Source organism: Camelina sativa, chromosome 9 (genome assembly GCF_030686135.1).
Source record: "Camelina sativa cultivar CO46 ecotype springtype chromosome 9, ASM3068613v1".
NCBI lineage: Eukaryota > Viridiplantae > Streptophyta > Magnoliopsida > Brassicales > Brassicaceae > Camelina > Camelina sativa.
Genome location: NC_141888.1, coordinates 35,199,533 through 35,216,769, shown reverse-complemented (window position 1 = coordinate 35,216,769; position 17,237 = coordinate 35,199,533). Strand labels below are relative to the sequence as shown.

General features: G+C 37.9%; 1 protein-coding gene, 2 long non-coding RNA genes and 1 pseudogene across 25 annotated transcripts; 3 read left to right on the top strand and 1 right to left on the bottom strand.

Moving 5' to 3' along the window:
* The first annotated feature begins 2,869 nt into the window (after positions 1-2,869).
* On the top strand, positions 2,870-3,684 carry LOC104712943 (kunitz trypsin inhibitor 4 pseudogene; annotated as a pseudogene). The gene has a single exon (XR_015567073.1). The product of XR_015567073.1 is annotated as a kunitz trypsin inhibitor 4 pseudogene (transcript).
* Positions 3,685-8,263: 4,579 nt separating this feature from the next.
* Positions 8,264-8,831, top strand: LOC147939179 (uncharacterized). The gene is made up of 2 exons (XR_015565957.1): positions 8,264-8,462; positions 8,565-8,831. It is a non-coding gene; the product is annotated as an uncharacterized LOC147939179 (long non-coding RNA).
* A 1,061-nt stretch (positions 8,832-9,892) lies between these two features.
* On the bottom strand, positions 9,893-13,586 carry LOC104712942 (uncharacterized). Of its 21 annotated transcripts, none has more exons than XR_015566233.1 (10): positions 12,968-13,513; positions 12,547-12,829; positions 12,184-12,285; positions 11,975-12,058; positions 11,767-11,825; positions 11,612-11,655; positions 11,113-11,436; positions 10,739-10,830; positions 10,427-10,558; positions 9,893-10,269 (listed from the first exon to the last, which is right to left on the bottom strand). It is a non-coding gene; the product is annotated as an uncharacterized LOC104712942 (long non-coding RNA). The 21 variants fall into 21 exon arrangements; XR_015566226.1 differs by having other exon boundaries at positions 11,928-12,058; positions 12,968-13,467; XR_015566230.1 differs by having other exon boundaries at positions 11,945-12,058; positions 12,968-13,467.
* Positions 13,587-14,536: 950 nt separating this feature from the next.
* LOC104712940 (uncharacterized) lies at positions 14,537-17,188 on the top strand. Of its 2 annotated transcripts, XM_019229443.2 has the most exons (6): positions 14,537-14,997; positions 15,275-15,417; positions 15,495-15,679; positions 15,766-15,879; positions 15,980-16,161; positions 16,857-17,188. In XM_019229443.2, exons 1-5 carry the CDS (start codon positions 14,746-14,748, stop codon positions 16,150-16,152), a joined length of 867 nt encoding a protein of 288 aa, XP_019084988.1. In that variant the 5' UTR covers positions 14,537-14,745; the 3' UTR covers positions 16,153-16,161; positions 16,857-17,188. The 2 variants fall into 2 exon arrangements, with proteins under 2 accessions (XP_019084988.1, XP_010428243.1); XM_010429941.3 differs by lacking the exon at positions 16,857-17,188 and having other exon boundaries at positions 15,980-16,288.
* The last annotated feature ends 49 nt before the right edge of the window (positions 17,189-17,237 follow it).

Here is a 17,237-nt window from a genome sequence, read left to right as displayed (position 1 = left end):
AAATAATTTTGCTCATCAAAAGGTTTTTGTCAGGAAAATCAATTATATTCTCATATCAATTTATTTTCCTAAAGTATTAATTCTAGGTGATCAATCAAGAATTAATATGAAGAACAACCTAAGATGAAGAGCTAGAAAGATAATGAATCCTAAATAAACAGATCTAATAATTCATAAAATCCCTGTGAAAAACCCTAAACCTAACAAGCAAACTACTCAGACATAATCAATGAAGAACAAGACATGATTCTGAATAATAAGCAATAGAGATTAAAAGAGTAAGAAAGGAGTTTAAGAATTCTTTTCTCAAAGCAGTTCAGATCTCTCTCTCCAATAGCTCTCAAAAATCTCTCAGGGTTTCAGAAAAATAAAACTTGCTAGAATAAAACTTGGGGTTTGGAAAACCTAAAAACACTATTTATATGTCCTAAAACACGTCAGGGACTAGTCTTGCAAATATGGAAAACTTCGGGCAATTTGTAAAACTTCCAAATTTGGCTCTTTTCTCGTTGGCAACAAGGGTGTCGATCGATGCTCTCTAGTGTCGATCGATGCCCTCTCTCATATTCGACTCCAAGCTGATTTCCTCCAGATTATTGCTCTAAAATAATCCAAACTGCTCCACATTGCTCCTTTCATGCTAAAAACCTGTAAAGACTCAAAAACAATCTAGAAACAAATGAAAAGACACTAAAAGACTCCTTATATCATGGTTAAAAACCACAAAAACCACAAAAACCATGATATATCATAATCGATGTCGGTGGAGTATCCTAGTCTACAGAGTGTTTAACATGCCACAAGCAATCTATCCCTAAACAATGAACATCACAACTTAGCTAATCCAATCTCTTGGTAAAAGCTACCCAGACTCAACCACTTCCATACCTAGCTCTCGCTAGAGAAACGTGGTCGAGCAGGCATGACAACAAGTTCATTCACGTCAACAAACGTCCTAGACAACTAATCTCTTAGGCTAGGAACGTAAGTCTCTGGCACTAGTTGGTCAGACATTTCATCGAACACCTTTTGGGTATGGAAATGTCTCGAACCTAGTTCCAATTGATCAGAGAGAAACTAGTAATTCTAACTCTAGTCCAGAAGGGAATCATACAAATCAAGCTTAAACACCCTACATCCTAAGATCCTCCACCTAATCTATCCCATCCTCAAGAACTAACGCACTACTCAGATCCGAAAATCATAGTCAAGGTTGCAAACACATAAAACATTGAAACAAGCATTCTTAGATAGATTAAAATGTGAAGAACAACTTTGTAGAAGAAATCAAATCAAAATACTCAATAAGTTCAAAGATATCGGGATACAAAGTCAGAGTACGTTTTTGGTGGCTAGGGAAACCTTACAAAAGAAAACGAGATAAAAACTAAGATAATGTCGCAAAGACTTAACAAAACGTATTTATAGTAAAGACATGAAATCCCTAAAACTTAAAACGACAAGATGAAGAGTCGGTTTGGGAATCTCCTGAAGCGTGTAAGATGGAACGTCTTCCTGACATGTGCGAACGAGTAATGGCTCGAGTGAGTGATGGCGTTGGCTCGAGTGGAGTGATGGCGTTGGCTCGAGTGGAGTGATGGCGTTGGCTCGAGTAGCGCGACTCGAACGGCACGACAGCGCGACTCAAACGGCACGATTCGAACGGCACGACAGCGCGACTCGAGCTGGATGTATATGCTTCCACTAAAACGATGATAACTTTTGAACCACAGCTCCGATTGGCTTGAAATAAACGGCGTTGGAAAGATGACTCAATTCTATATAACTTTGATGAAGACGTCGAAAGCTGAATCCCCCGACCGGCGGCTCGAAGGACGACTCGAATGGCGACTCGATCGACAGTCAAGGTGTTGCTCGAGTGGGTGACTCGAACGGCGATGCTGAGCGATGTGTTTCCAACGTCTCCTAGATACCTGAAATACTCCAAAATGCACAATGTATGCAAGAATGATGCAAGAACTACCTAGACATGCAAAGTGTATAGAAAAGACTAGAAAATGTTGCAAAACAACCAGTTGTTCTAGCTAAATGCATGATAAACATATGCTAAAAGGAGACAAAATATAGACATATCACATGTTTAAAACCCTCCCACTTGATGAATATATTTAAAAATAAATAAATATTTCCCTCATGCTAAATTTTTTTAGACGCACCACCTATCACGATGTGCTAAAATAATAAAATTGACACATGTTTAAACTTTAAATAATCTTGATGTTGTTTATCCATATCTTCTAAACAATTGGTCACATCACAAAGATCGATAGACATTTTACTAATGAAAATTAAAACTTATAATAACGAGCTTAAACTCACATTTCATGTGCCGATGTGCTGACCACTAATGAAAATTAAAACTTATAATAACGAGCTTAAACTCACATTTCATATGTGCCGATGTGCTGACAACTAACCAGGATCAAAGTATTAACGAGTATCCAAAATTGCGATTCAGCAACGGAATCGAAAGAGTTATGAACTGTGCACAAATATGATGAAGTTGGGTACAATACTTATATAGTTTTTTTAATATATACTTATATAGTTTATATGCAATGTACAAGACCGAAGCAATACATAATTAATGCACAAATAAATACAGAACAAATGTACTACTAGAACTAGACTAAACTGAGACTTAATCAATAGTACATGTTAATAACCAGAGTTGGATTTGAAGGAGCGTGTGGGTGGAAAGTGGAGTATGCAAAAACATTTTGTAAAAGATAGTAGTCTTCTCAGATCTGCATGTGTTTAAAACTTTGAAGTTTAATAATTAAAAACGCTAGACCTATACTAAATGAAGCTATATGTGCAAAACCTCTGTGTATAAATACTGGTCACATTAACTTATATCACTGCATTTAGATCAAATACAAAACTACAAAAATCCAAAAAAAAAACATGAATACTCCAATGTTTTACTTCCTTGTTGCCTTAACAGCAGTTTTGGCCGCCACCATTGCAAACGCACAACCTGTTCTCGACATCGATGGAGACATCATATTTCGCGGAAGTTACTATGTTCTTCCCGTCATCAGTGGCCAGGGTGGCGGCCTGACTCTCGCCGGCCGCGGTGATCAGCCATGTCCTCTCGACATCGTTCAGGAATCATCCGAGGTTGACGAGGGCATTCCCGTAAAATTCTCAAACTGGAGGTCTAGAGTTGGGTTCGTTCCCGAATCCGAGAACCTCAACATCGAGACGGACGTCAAAGCCACGATCTGCGTCCAGTCAACTTACTGGTGGGTTGATACGAAGGCCAAGTTTCGTGTGACGGCTGGTCCGAAGCCAGAAGAAGAGTCGTTGCTGAGTTTCTTCCAGATCCAGCATGTTTACGACCATTTTTACCAGTTTGCGTTTTGTCCTAGTGGTCCTAAAGGGTGCTACGATGTCGGGATATTTGTGGATGAAAATGGCGTTCGACGTTTGGCTTTAACCAAAAGGACTGACGATACGCCGTTCTTGGTTATGTTCAAGAAAGCAAATGTGCCAGAGATCTCCTCCAAGACCAAGACTATGTCTATCTGAGAGAGAAAAAGAAATACTAAATTCAGTCATAACTTAATTAGACTGCTAATAAAGAACTCTTACTGTGTTTCTCTGTTTCTCTTTGTTCATCAAATTTGGAATAAAACACATTTCCTCTGTTTCGTTTAAGTTTTCGATCTTCTCTACTTTAAGATCCAAAAAAATTGGATTTTTTTTTTTTTTTTTTTTTTTTTTTTTTTTTTTTTTTTGAATAAAATGTAAAATTTATTCGAAAAAATACGTTTTTACATCGAGTGCAGCGTGATTTTAAAGAGTTTATAGATTAAAACATGGTATAAACTTCTAGCTTATCTTGATGCTAACCAAACTAACATACATTTGTCATATCTTGTGTCACCTTGCTCCCGTATAGAGGTTAGGCGGTTACGGACTGTCTTATCCAGTTCTCGAACTAGTTGCGCTGAAGGAGTTGGAGCTGCACCATGACGGCGATTGTTGCGTTCTTTCCAGAGGGAGTGAACTGTGAGCTGAAACGCGTATCGAAGCAGAAAGAGTCCTTCGTTGCCAATGGATTTTTCCGTGAGGAGACGAAGCAGAGTTTCCCAGTTTGTGGTGTACCTTTGAGAGAGGAGTTTTCCAACTAAAGCCGACCAAATCCCTGCAGAATACGGGCATCGAAAAAACAAATGATTACGACTTTCCTCCGGGTCATGACAGAGAACACATGATGGATCTACCGCAGCGTTCCATCTTGACATTCTATCACCAGTAGACAAACGGTTTTGAATAGCTAACCAAACAAGGAATGAGTACTTTGGAGTAGAATTTGAAAACCATACACCACAGAACCAGTCGACCTTAGGCCTGGTCTCTCGTATGGCTTCCCAAGTATCCGTTGTGACAAATTTTGCTTTAAATTGGTCGCCCTTCCCCTTCCATAACACAACATCCTCCGTTTGGGGTTGCCTGCTGGATCGAAATGCCTCTAAGGTGGTTGCAATCTGAGTGAGATCAGCTGACCGATGTCTCCTCGTGCGGTGATTCAGAGCTGCATCGGCTACCGTATCAGAAAGTTGAATTCCCATATCAATGCAACCGCGCTGTCCCGTAATGTCAATCAGTCTCCCAAGCGGGGACCAATTGTCGAACCAGAACGACGTTGTGTTGCCACTCTTGACCTCAACCTTGATGAATGAAGAGGCTAATTCTCTGTATTTCAGTAACTTCCGCCACATCCAAGAACCATTCTGGGTGGTGTTGTTCACCGACCAGAAAGAACCCTTGCGTAGACAATATATTCGAAGCCATTGAGCCCACAAAGAGGTTGACGAATGAAACCGCCATATGAGCTTTAAACAACTCACCCTGTTTGCTTCGGTTAGGGATCGTAAACCAAGTCCCCCTTCCTCTTTAGGTTGACAGACATCAGTCCAAGCAACTTTAGCTTTCTTAGCATTCAAATCTGGCCCTGACCACAAGAAAGCTGAACAGAGACCATCAATCTCCTTGAGACATGCGCTTGGAAGACGAAATGCAGACATCCAGAAATTTGTGAGACTATGTATTACAGAGCTTATCCGTTGAAGACGACCTGCAAAAGAGAGATGTCGGGTCGTCCATTGACCAATCTTTCCCCTGATTTTTTCAACCAACGGCGTATAGTCACTAGTTGTCATTCTCTTCGTCAGCAGTGGGAGACCGAGATAGCGTACTGGTAGGGAACCTGAAGCAAAGGGAAAGGTGTGGAGAATGTCGGCCATGTCACTCTCGTTCACTCCTGCCAAATATAGAGTAGATTTTCCCAGACTTATCTGCAAACCTGAATAATCTGCGAACTGCTCAAAAATGTGCAGAATTCCCTCAATAGAGGTTTTCGTCCCATCTGTGAAAACGAGGATATCGTCTGCGAAGCACAAGTGAGTTAAGTGGAGGTTCTTACATCGAGGGTGATAACCTATCTTGTGATCTGTCGCTGCTTGGTTCAACATGTGTGACAGCACATTCATACATATAACGAAGAGTTGAGGAGACAGAGAGCAGCCTTGACGAAGACCTCTTGCACTGCGAAAAAGACCAGATAATTCTCCATTTACTTGAACTGAGAATGATGCAGTAGTAACACATAATTCAATCCAGTGGATAAACTGTGGAGGGAAATTTAGGGCTGTGAGGACATTGAGGAGAAAAGGCCACTGAACTGAGTCAAAAGCTTTTGATATATCGATTTTAATGGCACTGCGGCTTGGCGGAGAAGCTTTGTGATAGTCTTTCACAAGCTCTGAAGCCAAGAGAACATTTTCCATCAGCAAACGGTTTTTTACAAAAGCAGACTGATTCGGCAATATGAAATCTGGGAGGAGTGGTTTCAACCGATTAGCTAGAAGTTTAGAGATGACCTTGTACAAAACATTGCAGCAAGAAATAGGTCTATAGTCCTTCATCTCCTTAACTTCTTTTTTCTTTGGTATCAGCGCCAAAATTGTTGTATTTACCCCCCTGGGAATAAAGCCATAGAGGAAAAAAGATTGTATTGCAGCAACAAAATCCTTCTTTACTATGGACCAAGTCTCTCTCAAAAATTCCACAGTGTAGCCATCAGGGCCAGGAGCCTTATCTGATGGCATAGAGAACAAAACACCCTTAATCTCTTCCTCCGTAACAGTTTTAGTGAGACTAACCCCTGAGGCTTCTGAAACTCTGAAACTAATCAAGTTCTGCAGTTCTGCAACCGAGATTCCTTGATAATTTTCAGGTTTAAAACCAAGAAACTCCCTGAAAAATCGCTCCGCCTCCTTCTTGATATTAGTCTGAGTAGTGACTATAGTACCATCAACACAAGTGACTTCTTTGATTGCATTACAAGCCTCTCGACTCTTAACAGCATTGTGGAAAACTTTATTGTTCCCATCCCCCACCTTCAACCAATGTAGTTTTGACCTCTGCTTCAGAAATTTCTCTTCTAACTCGGAGATATGAAGCCAGCGAGCATAAGCTACCGCCTCATTCCTCATGGACTGTGCCGAGGGACTACTCATTGTCTCTGTTTGGCAGTTACAGAGTGTAACAAAAGCTTCTTTTCGTTTCTTTGTTAAATTACCCAACCTATCTTTACTCAATACCTTGATCTTTGGTTTTAATGCTTTCAGTTTTTTTGAAAAACGAAAAAGCGCTGATGTCGAGGGATATAGATTCACTGTGGACTCCCAGTAATCACTAACCATCGGTAAGAACTCAGGAGCTGTCGTCAAAGCATTGGTAAACTTGAAAGGTTTGCGAATGTTAGGCAGAACAGTATCCATTCGTATCCTACATCGAAGGTGATCTGAAACACCACCCGCCTCAAAGACCCCATAAGACTGTGGATTCGCAGTCAGCCAGTGGTCATTGATGAGGACACGGTCTAACTTTTTGCAAATGAGCTCATCTTCCCCCCTTTTGTTGCACCAGGTAAGCAAGGGTCCATGCGCTTTCAGATCACTAAAGGAGCAGTAACGTATCACTTCCTGAAAATCTCTCATCCCTGGTGTAATAGCAGGACCATCACAGCCAGAGTGTTCAACAGAACTTAAAATTTCATTGAAATCCCCATAGACCATCCAAGGTTTATTTCTAAACAGTGGTGAATCCTGATGACTTTTCAAATCCTCCCATAAAATCTTTCTTTCTGCAGTAGAATTAGCAGCATAGACAAAGGAGCAGAAAAACTCACTCTCTCTAGCCTCCAAATGAACTGAACAAGTAATCAACTGACTACTTGTGAAAACCGGTGTCACTCTCACCTTCGGACTCCACACCACCCAGAGTAATTAAAGGGACAGTAATTTGTCTCTCCCATTTTGGTTGTTATATAATAAATAGAAACATTTTAACAACCACATGTATAAAAAGTCAAGGATCTAACAAGACAACATTTCTACAAATGATAAAACATGATCCATGGAGATGCAGATATTGTCATAGTGAAAACTGTTGAAGGAAACTGTGAAAAATCAATGTTTACGATGTGAACTTCATTATAAGAATGTTCATGTTATTGCAATGAATACTATGTAACTCTATGATTTTGTATTAGTTTCCGGGATAACTCTATGATACTATCAGCATGGATTATTACAAATTTAAAGATACTCTTTGTGACCTTCTCCAAGTCTCTAACACATCAAACAAAGTAACAAACTCCACAAAAGCAATTGGCTAACTGAAAGAAACAACAATGAACGCTATCGTATCTATCACGGTATATTTCTCGTCGTCGCTTTGGCCGCACCCTCTGTAGCTCGTCCTGACAACTATGTCGAGGATCATGTAGTTCGTCTACTTCGTCCTGGTAAAACTACCTACATCGTACCTGCAACTCCCGAGACAGGAGGAGGTCTTTTCTCCAACAGTGAAAGAGATATGTCCTCCTGACAACCTCCAGTCAAATAATCTTCTTGACCTAGGCGTACCTATCAAATTTAAGTCTAATTTATAGTTCTTTTTTTGTCATATCCAAGAGCGATTATTTCCGAGACAACTAGTTTCATTGAGTTGTATTTCATGTTTTCTTGGAAAAATATCCACTAAATTACAAAAATATTTGTTACAAAAATGATTCTGAGAAAGAAACACATGCGTAGATGAGAGCGTATATCTCATCTTCATGATTGACAAATATTTGTTTGGTTGCAAATTTTTCCAATTGTTTTTGTTACATAAATTTACATATAATATAATCTATCCAGTATCCACACACCTCAAAACAATTTCTCATACTAAAACTCAATGAAGAATCCTTCTTTGTCTTTCATCACTCTCACCGTTCTCTCAGTCGTGATGACCGCAGCTCCAGCGGCCGATGCTGGATGTTATCTACATTGAAGAAGCTGTTCACCATCTGGTAAAAACACTTCTGAAACTTTGCGGGGATCAAACTACAATCTTCCTATCAGGAGAATTACGGAATGGTGGGTAACTCATTCATTCTCTCATTATTGCTTTTAACCACATTATATAACAAAAAAGAATACAATGTCTTAAGTTTGCTTACTCCTTTTTGTTGTTGTCAGATGCTGTTCTTGAATATTTCTTAGAATCTGCCCTGAAAGATTTCGCGATTGGGCGTGTGGAAGCATCCGGATTATCGCAGCCGTAGAGTCGTGCTATATGTTTTTGAGAAGAAGTCGAAGAGATGTCTCGCTGATGGTTCTTCGCTTAATCAATCTTGTTAGCCATTTAGGTATGTTTGTTACGGTTTATATATGGTAGATAATGTCAAAAGAAAACACTTGGAAAATTGAGTTAAACGTATGCTATGAAAGATTAAGAACATCACAGGAAACTATGCGAGTCCATATCCAGAACAACAAAGCCTATATACACTTTATATTGGTTATTAATTTAGTGACTTGTCTGGTCGGATCATTCCTTACTTATACAACTAACAACGTTATGCTAATAGTGTTAAGATAAAGAGAGTTAGTAGTAGGCGACTTTTTTGGTTATGCTAATTAGAAATGTGATAAGGTGCAGGCATATTGAAGGCAAAATTTGAAAGATGAAGAGAGTTAGTTAGTAGTAGGCGACTTTTTTGGTTTTACTGCAAAGATGAAACAATATCTTAAACGGGCACTGCTAAATTAGGAAATGGTAAACAAATACGTTTCCTCTGTTCTGAAGTCGTTGATACTTGATAGTGCTTCTTGAGTCACTCAGCAGAATGTTTGATTCTGCCTGTAGTCAATAAAAGTCCTGGTTTTGAAGGCCCTCTCTTCCCTTTGAGCTCAAAATGTTTGTAATGTTTACACTGCTAAACTAATAATATCTTCAGAAAATTCATATTTTTTTTTAACGAGCAAACTCATTCATTAAACAACAGAGCTGAAAGGTAAAGTCTAAGCAGTATGCACCGTGAAACGAAAGTAAACAATTGAAGTAAACAAAAATTCAAACACACAAGAGAAGAAGGCAAAAAAAAAAAAAAAAAAAAAAGACCATAAAGAAAACTTTTTTTTTTTTCAATACATAATAATATAGGTCATATTTATAAAGCAGCTAAATGAACCAATTCAAAGTTATTATGATCATAGAAGTACACTACAAAATATATGCATTTTATCTTCTTACTTTTTGTGTTTGACCAAAAAAAAAAAAAAAAAAATGAAAGGCCTATACATTTTCATTGGTCAAAGTTTACTATAAAAAAATGTCAATTGCTAAAAATATATGCCGCCCGAATTATTAATCCCTAGTAATCAATAGTACTACCCATAAGAACAAACATCGCCTTTTGCATTCATGTTTTTTTAGATATGTTTCTTCGTACGAACTTTGTTAATTTATAAGAGTACTAACTACTATTAAAATAAAATAAAAGATAACAAAAAACACAGTGAACTGAAGAGACTACAATCTGGGATTTTTAAAATTAAATGGGCTTCGTAACTTCAAAAGGCCAACCTTGACTCCGAAAGTGATAAACGTAAAAATAGAAATCAAACAGGCAATTAATAGATTCGATAAACATATTAACGATAATACCCAGAAGCTCCAGCAAAACGATAAAGAACATAGTCACCAAAACAAGAAAAGAGAAAACAATAAATTCATAAAACTCCGCATAACATCATTTTGCTCTTATAAGACAGTAATTTCAGCTCCTTCCTTTTCACGTGTCAACACTTCACACCAGTACACGTGTCCCTACTCACACGTGTGTCTCTCTGCTCTTCATTTTTTTATCAAAACCTATCTGACCTTCTTCTTCTTCTTCTCCTGAATGGCAAAAGACAAATCACATTGAATCAAAAAACAAAAAGTAGAGACGATTGGAAAAAATAAAACACACACACACACACACAGTTTTCTTAACCGGAGTCTCTTACAAAGCAAAAATTGTCTGTTGCTCTCAAGTAAAAACCAATGTGCAAACCTTGATTTTGGCACTGGAGCTTTTGGAAAGAAGAGGACGGTTTTCATTTGACTCCGATCTTGTCCTTTTTCCCCTCGCATCTGCCTCACCGGAGGATTTCCTCTTCTCCCGTTGAGATCTGGTGGATTCCATCTACGAACAAAAGAGCTAACTAGTTATACAAACACCACCAATATTATAAAATCGTAACACAAAAACCCTAGCAAATTTCCTGGTAAATCATGTTCCTGAGCCACAAAGCATTACGCATTGCACAAAATCGAAATCGAAATCCAAGTTTTTGTGCAAATGTCTAAATCTTATTCTTCATACCTCTTCTTCAACGCGCCGCCTGAGAACTCTTCGATTCCTTCTTCTACTACTTTATTTTGAGATCTCAGCTCTCCTAGGGTTTTTTAAAATGTCTAAAGCAAGCACGCACACCAATATAAAGATTATTTGGCTACGTACCGACCGTATACCGTATAGTATACGTATGTATATATAAAAAGCAAGCACGCACACCCGCTTAAAAGGAACGAACAAATTACACACTATACTATCAAGTGACAAGTAGTATAAATAAACCAGACAACAATTAAATGCAGACAACAATTACAAGTAGTATACTAATATTGTAAAAAGTAAATTTTATCTTTTATTTTTATTTTGTCACACTGTTAATTGTTTCTTTAACTAACTCATACCTCAAAGAAAAGTGGTGTAGGAGGATTACTTGACTTGAGCATGATCCTGCAACATACAAAAAATCACAACTCCAAACACATTATAGCATGATGATAGGGCACTAGTAACTTTCCAAAATCTTTGTTAGAATGGCTTGGTGGAGAGGACGTGAAGCTTCTAGGCACAACGAAACTGTGTTGTGACAAGTGACAATCCAATATAAAACGTTAGAATGGTCATGATCAATTATTTGAGGGGTAAAAGTCCCCTGATCCACATAAGTCGAAGCCCAATTTTCCGACTCTGGTAAATAAGAACAATCATAGCGCCACACGGTCAACCACCTAAAGCAAGACGCAAAACCATTAGTAAAGTGGAATACACTTATCTCCTGTGCTGTCATATGGAAAAGAAAAGAAACAAACAAAAAAAACTTCTTAAGAATAACATAATACATATACTATAAAGAAGCTGATTGTTGTGACCTCCACATTTACAACTCATTTTTTATAAGCATACCACAATATGTGATGTGTCCATTCAATTAAAATTTGAAAATCCATCTGAAAAAAAATGATGTGTGGTTATAAGGGAAAACTCTTCTTCTGAACATTTGTATTTTGTAGAGATGATGTCTGGTTGGTTATTAAAAGCTTAAAAGAAGATTTTCTCACCCATATGAAAGCTTGTCTTATCAGTCAAGTCAAAAACCTTCCGGTCATCTTCTGATTACCTGTTCCTTGGTCAAAACAGAGAGAGAGAGAGAGAGAGAGAGAGAGAGTCATATGAAGCAGAGCTTCACCACACACCGTGGATTGGGAGACTTTTAAATTACCGGAGCTACAAACTGACTTGTTAGGACAAGTGAATCAAGGGTCTCACTAGTTGCTAGAGAAAGAAGCGCAGCCAACTCGTCAATAGTCACCATCCAGGTCAGCAGCTCTGAACGACTCCTCTTTTTAGATTCTGGTAAAGATACATCAAGTCCACCTTTAGCACAGTTTTATAATGCTGGAAACTTTCAAAACACTAATTGCGACGGAGGGAAGAAGTCATGATTATAAGGTGGCAAAGGATGCTTAAAACCGAACCTTTGTTAAACTCCCGAATGCACGTATTAGATCAGAGAACGCGTTGTCCATCGTCGAGCACTTGATCAAGAGAAGCAACTGAAAGAAACGTCTTTCAACGAACTAAGAAGTTGCGAGGAAAAAAACACAGGTGAGCCTTTGTAGGAAATCATTTTGTATATAACAAAAAAAAAACTAAGACATAGTTTTGAAAAATAAAAAGAGAATAATACTAATACATCAAATACTTGACGAGACTAGAATAGATAAGAGTGGAAGCATACGATACGAGAGACTAGGTACACACAAGATACGCTTTGCAAACCGCTTCACGGTTACAACAGGATCATGCAAAGCAGTAACAAAATATCAGACAATAAATACCTAACTGCTCCTGTATTTTTTTTGCCTCAATAGCGCATGAAAGGACTTTGGATCTGTCCTCTGTTTTTATCATTTATCTATGGCCTTGGAGTTGGCAACATCAATTTACACACCCTTGGACAAAGATGGTGGATATGGAATGGGCGAGAAACTGCAGGTTTTGGTCGGATAACTGGACTCTCTTTTGGCAATTTCTCTCAGGTCCACATCATCTGGGAATAAGCTCGACTTCTTTATGCTTTGTGCAAGATCAGATACGCAAGTTAACCTTCTTCGGACCTATCTAAACAACAATCAACAAGACTCATACGAATGGTGGCCTGATGGATTAAAAGGCTTTTATCTCTTTGAAAGAGGTGAAATGCTGAAATCTACATATTCATAAAAAAAAAAAAAAAAAAAAAAAGGAAACCGAGTGTACCTTGTTCGAAGGTGATCTGGGTCTCGGGAGGCATCCCTAAACACAAGTTTCTGGCATGGTTATTCACTGTTAATACCCGAGATCAAATTCTTGAATGGGGAACTCCAAACCGATCCAAGTTGTCTTGAATCTTGATCACACATCTTCTTTCATTGCATCTCTTCAGATCCTCTCATGGCAAGCGACGATCTATTACTTACTTGTGAGCTGAAAGGAATCAGAGACTCAAACAAAACACTTTCAAGTCAGCCGATCCCATCATCAAACTCATTGACATCAATATACGAAACAGAACCTCCATAGCCTGTATCAAGGCCTCTCTCTGCCTCCAAGCTTTTGCAGCTCTCGTTCCAAGGGTTTCACGCCTCCATTCGCCTTTACTTCCATTTCTGGCTGCTTTTTCCTCCGGAAAACCTAGGGACTCCGATCTTATTCCCTCATCTTCTCTCCCCCCCCCCCCCCCCCCCCATCTCTCTCAGTTATTGGGTTGCACCGGTCGTTGGTACGGACACCTAATCATAACTACTTTACTTCTGGTTCGATTCTAACGAAACTGGGCAAGTCTGGTTAAGGCCCATTTACCTGGTTAGAAAATTTTCCTCATTTCCAACTGAAAACTGGCCTGGCCCACATGTAACTTCTCTTTTTCTATTTTCTAAATACTAGAAGAATTTCTATCCTTTTTTTTTCTTTTCTTTAAAAGCAATAACTCACCAAAATCTAATTTTGTGCACCCAATATTCCCTAGAATACTACTAAGTCAGTATTATATGCTGCCCATCACTCTTACAAAATAAATCAGAAACTATTTATTAAACAAAACAACAAAAAAAACCAATGGTTTTCTTTAAAGAATTTATGTTAATTACATGAAAATAGTCCATGTCGGTTCTCTATGTTTTAGATTCAAGTGATCTTAAGATGAACTGATTAAATAAAATATGTTTTTATTGTTCAGTTTAAAGATTGAAATCATACTTCGATGGGGATATCAACCGAAACAATAGATTATTGATGATTATTTATATGTAATGCATTGTGTTGTATGAGTTTGATACGTGAACATACCGAAATGAATGATTCATCATAGAATATCAAAAGTTTAACTTCATCAAATAATTTTATATTTATTTAATTGTTATTTGTGTAACACATTTGTTTATGAAAGTGTGAATTTTTTAAAAAGAAAAATTTTTGCCCAAACTTTTAATATCTTACTAAGTCACTTAATTAAAATTGTATATTTAGAATTACATTAAAGATTTCAACTTTTCTCTTGTCAATTTGTGAGTTTATTTATGTCTGATTATGTATCTTTAGTTTAATATAATTTTTAGTATTATTCAACATATGTAATGATTGAATAGGAATTCATAAATCTCAAGGTTTGTCGGTACCTTATTGTACTTCAACACCAAAGCAATGCAACATTTATTTTGTCAGAAATGCAATTTTTTTTTTATTATTGTTCACTAAAATTACAAATTTACAACTTAAAAACCATTATCATTATTAAACCATCAATCATCAACAAAACTTTTCTATTCTAGTTGATCAGATCATTTGTTTGGTCAAATAAATATGTACTTCTTTCGACCAGATTTTGGTCTTAGGCGCATAGGAAAAAGTCGGCCCGTTTAATCGTTACATTTTTTCCCCCAAAAAGTCGTTAGTTCTGCTGGAAACCTACTTCTAACTAAAGATAGTGGTCACACGTTCGAATCGCAGAATATACAATTTTAAACCAAAATCTCAGCGCCGGCGTGGGAGCTGGGACAATGGATACGGTGGAGGAGATACGACGGATGAGTGGTTACGGCGGAGATGTGATAGTAGTCGGTGGGTTTCCGGCTTCGGAGTCGGAATCGGAATCTGAATCCGATTTGGCGGCGGCGGAGATTATGGTTATATGGGCTATTCAAGGGCCAACTTCTTTTGCTCCAAACGCTCTCGTCGCTCAGTCTTCTCTAGAGCTGCGTCTCGATGCTTGTGGCCACTCACTCTCTATTCTCCAGTCTCCTTGTTCAATGGTAACTCCTTTAGCTTCTCTGTTTCAGTCAAATCTCACTGATTTCTCATTTTGATTGCAATCAAGTTTGCGTCTTTCGAACCCTTGTTGAGAGCCCTTTCGATGTATTCAAACGAGGGGTTCGGAGATGATTAACGAGTTTGTGTCTTTGGGATGTTTCTAGAACATGTCTAGTGATACAGTCAAGTTGTGTTAAGTGGGTTTAGCTTAACATTGAAGAAAGTGATGAATTGTGAACTATCTGATGGTTGTTTGTTGTGTGTGTGTGAATTGTGAAGAACACGCCTGGAGTAACCGGGTCAGTGATGTGGGACAGTGGAGTGGTGCTAGGGAAGTTCTTGGAACATTCTGTTGACTCTAAGGTTCTTTCTCTTGAAGGCAAGAAGATAGTCGAGTTGGGTTCTGGTTGTGGCTTAGTTGGGTGAGCAAAAACCCTCAAAATGTGAATTTACCATTAATACTGTGTGAAAACTTTAGTTAACTTCTTTCTTCTTTCAGTTGTATCGCAGCACTTTTGGGAGGCAATGTTGTCCTCACTGATCTTCCAGATAGACTAAGGCTACTCAACAAGAACGTCCAAACCAATTTGCATCGTGGGAACACGCGGGGATCTGCTGTTGTGCAGGAACTTGTTTGGGGAGATGACCCTGATCCAGATTTGATTGAACCATTTCCTGATTATGGTATCCTCCCTCTCGGTTTCATCTCATCCCCTTGTACATACCATTTTCTAGTTCTACACCTTTTTATTTTGCTATGCATTTTGTAGTATTAGGCTCAGATGTTATCTACAGTGAAGAAGCTGTTCACCATTTGGTAACAACGCTTCTGCAACTTTGCGGGGATCAAACTACAATCTTCCTATCAGGAGAATTACGGAATGGTGAATCATTCATCCTCTCATTATTGCTTTTAATCACATTGTATAACATGAATACGGTGTCTTTAGTTTGCTTACTCCTTTTTGTTGTTGTTGTTGGCAGATGCTGTTCTTGAATATTTCTTAGAATCCGCGCTGAAATATTTTGCGATTGGGCGTGTGGAACAAGCACAATGGCATCCGGATTATCACAGCCGTAGAGTCGTGCTATATGTTCTTGAGAAGAAGTCGAAGAGATGCCTCACTGATGGTTCTTCCCTTAATCAATCTTGTTAGCCATTTTAGGTATGTTTGTTTACAGTTTATGGTAGATAATGTCAAAAGAAAACACTTGTTGAATGAAATGTCTGCTATAAATGATTAAGAACATCACATAAAACTATTTATGTGAGTCCAGATCCAGAACAACAAAGCCTATACATTTAATATTGGTTAACTGATTTAGTGATTTCTCTGGACGGGTCATTCCTTACGTATACAACTAACAACGTTATGCTGATAGGGTTTGAGGTCTAAAAAACAGATGTACTATTTCTATGTTAATTTTGTTGGTGGGGGGGATTGAAATTGGATTCAGATGATGAGTACAGTTGTTTATATTGTTATGACTAAAAATATTTTAAAGTAAGAAAACTTTTGTGATAACTAAAAGCAAGGTTCAAGGGTGAGAAATTTTCAAATTAGAAATGTGATAAAGGCGCAGGTGTAATTAAGGGAAAATTTGAAAGATAAAAAGAGAGTTAGTAGTAGGCGACTTTTTTGTGTGTTTACTGTAAAGATGCGATAGTTATACTGCACTGCTAAATTAGGAAATGGTAAACAAATACGTTTCCTCTGTTCTGAAGTCGTTGATAGTGTTTCTTGAGTCAGCAGAATGTTTCATTCTGCCTCTATAGTGTTTCTTGAAGGCCCTTTGAGCTCGAAGGATTAGTTTCTTGATCTCTTCGTGTGATTAAATCCGAGTTTTGAGTTTGGAGTAGGTTATTGTGAACGAAGAAAATAGGAAGATAAAGCTTTATACGAACGAAGAGGCAAAAATATTAAAGAAGGGAGAATCAAAACGTGCTCATTGATTGAGGTGGAGGATAGTTGGAGGATAGGAACCTTTGGATAATGAAATGGATGGAACTAAAAGCGTGAAAGACGTACGCGTCTCAAACAGTATTAGTCAATCAGCAGCATTATATTGATTAAAAAGAAAAGTTCATAACAAAAACCAACTAAATTGAATAATCTAACACTATTATAGCATAATTATATTTTGTACAATTATATTTTTATGAAGGCGAAAGCGAGGACAATTATTGAGTAATTTTGTAATCCGTTTTTAACATTTATTAATTTAGTATTACACTGTGTGA

Bases quoted from the DNA above. Each gene is read 5' to 3' on its own strand.
- LOC104712940 (XM_019229443.2), top strand. From the start codon at position 14,746: ATGGATACGGTGGAGGAGATACGACGGATGAGTGGTTACGGCGGAGAT. The intron at 15,418-15,494 runs GTGAGCAAAAAC...TTCTTCTTTCAG, and splicing joins TCTGGTTGTGGCTTAGTTGG to TTGTATCGCAGCACTTTTGG. The intron at 15,680-15,765 runs GTATCCTCCCTC...TGCATTTTGTAG, and splicing joins TGAACCATTTCCTGATTATG to TATTAGGCTCAGATGTTATC.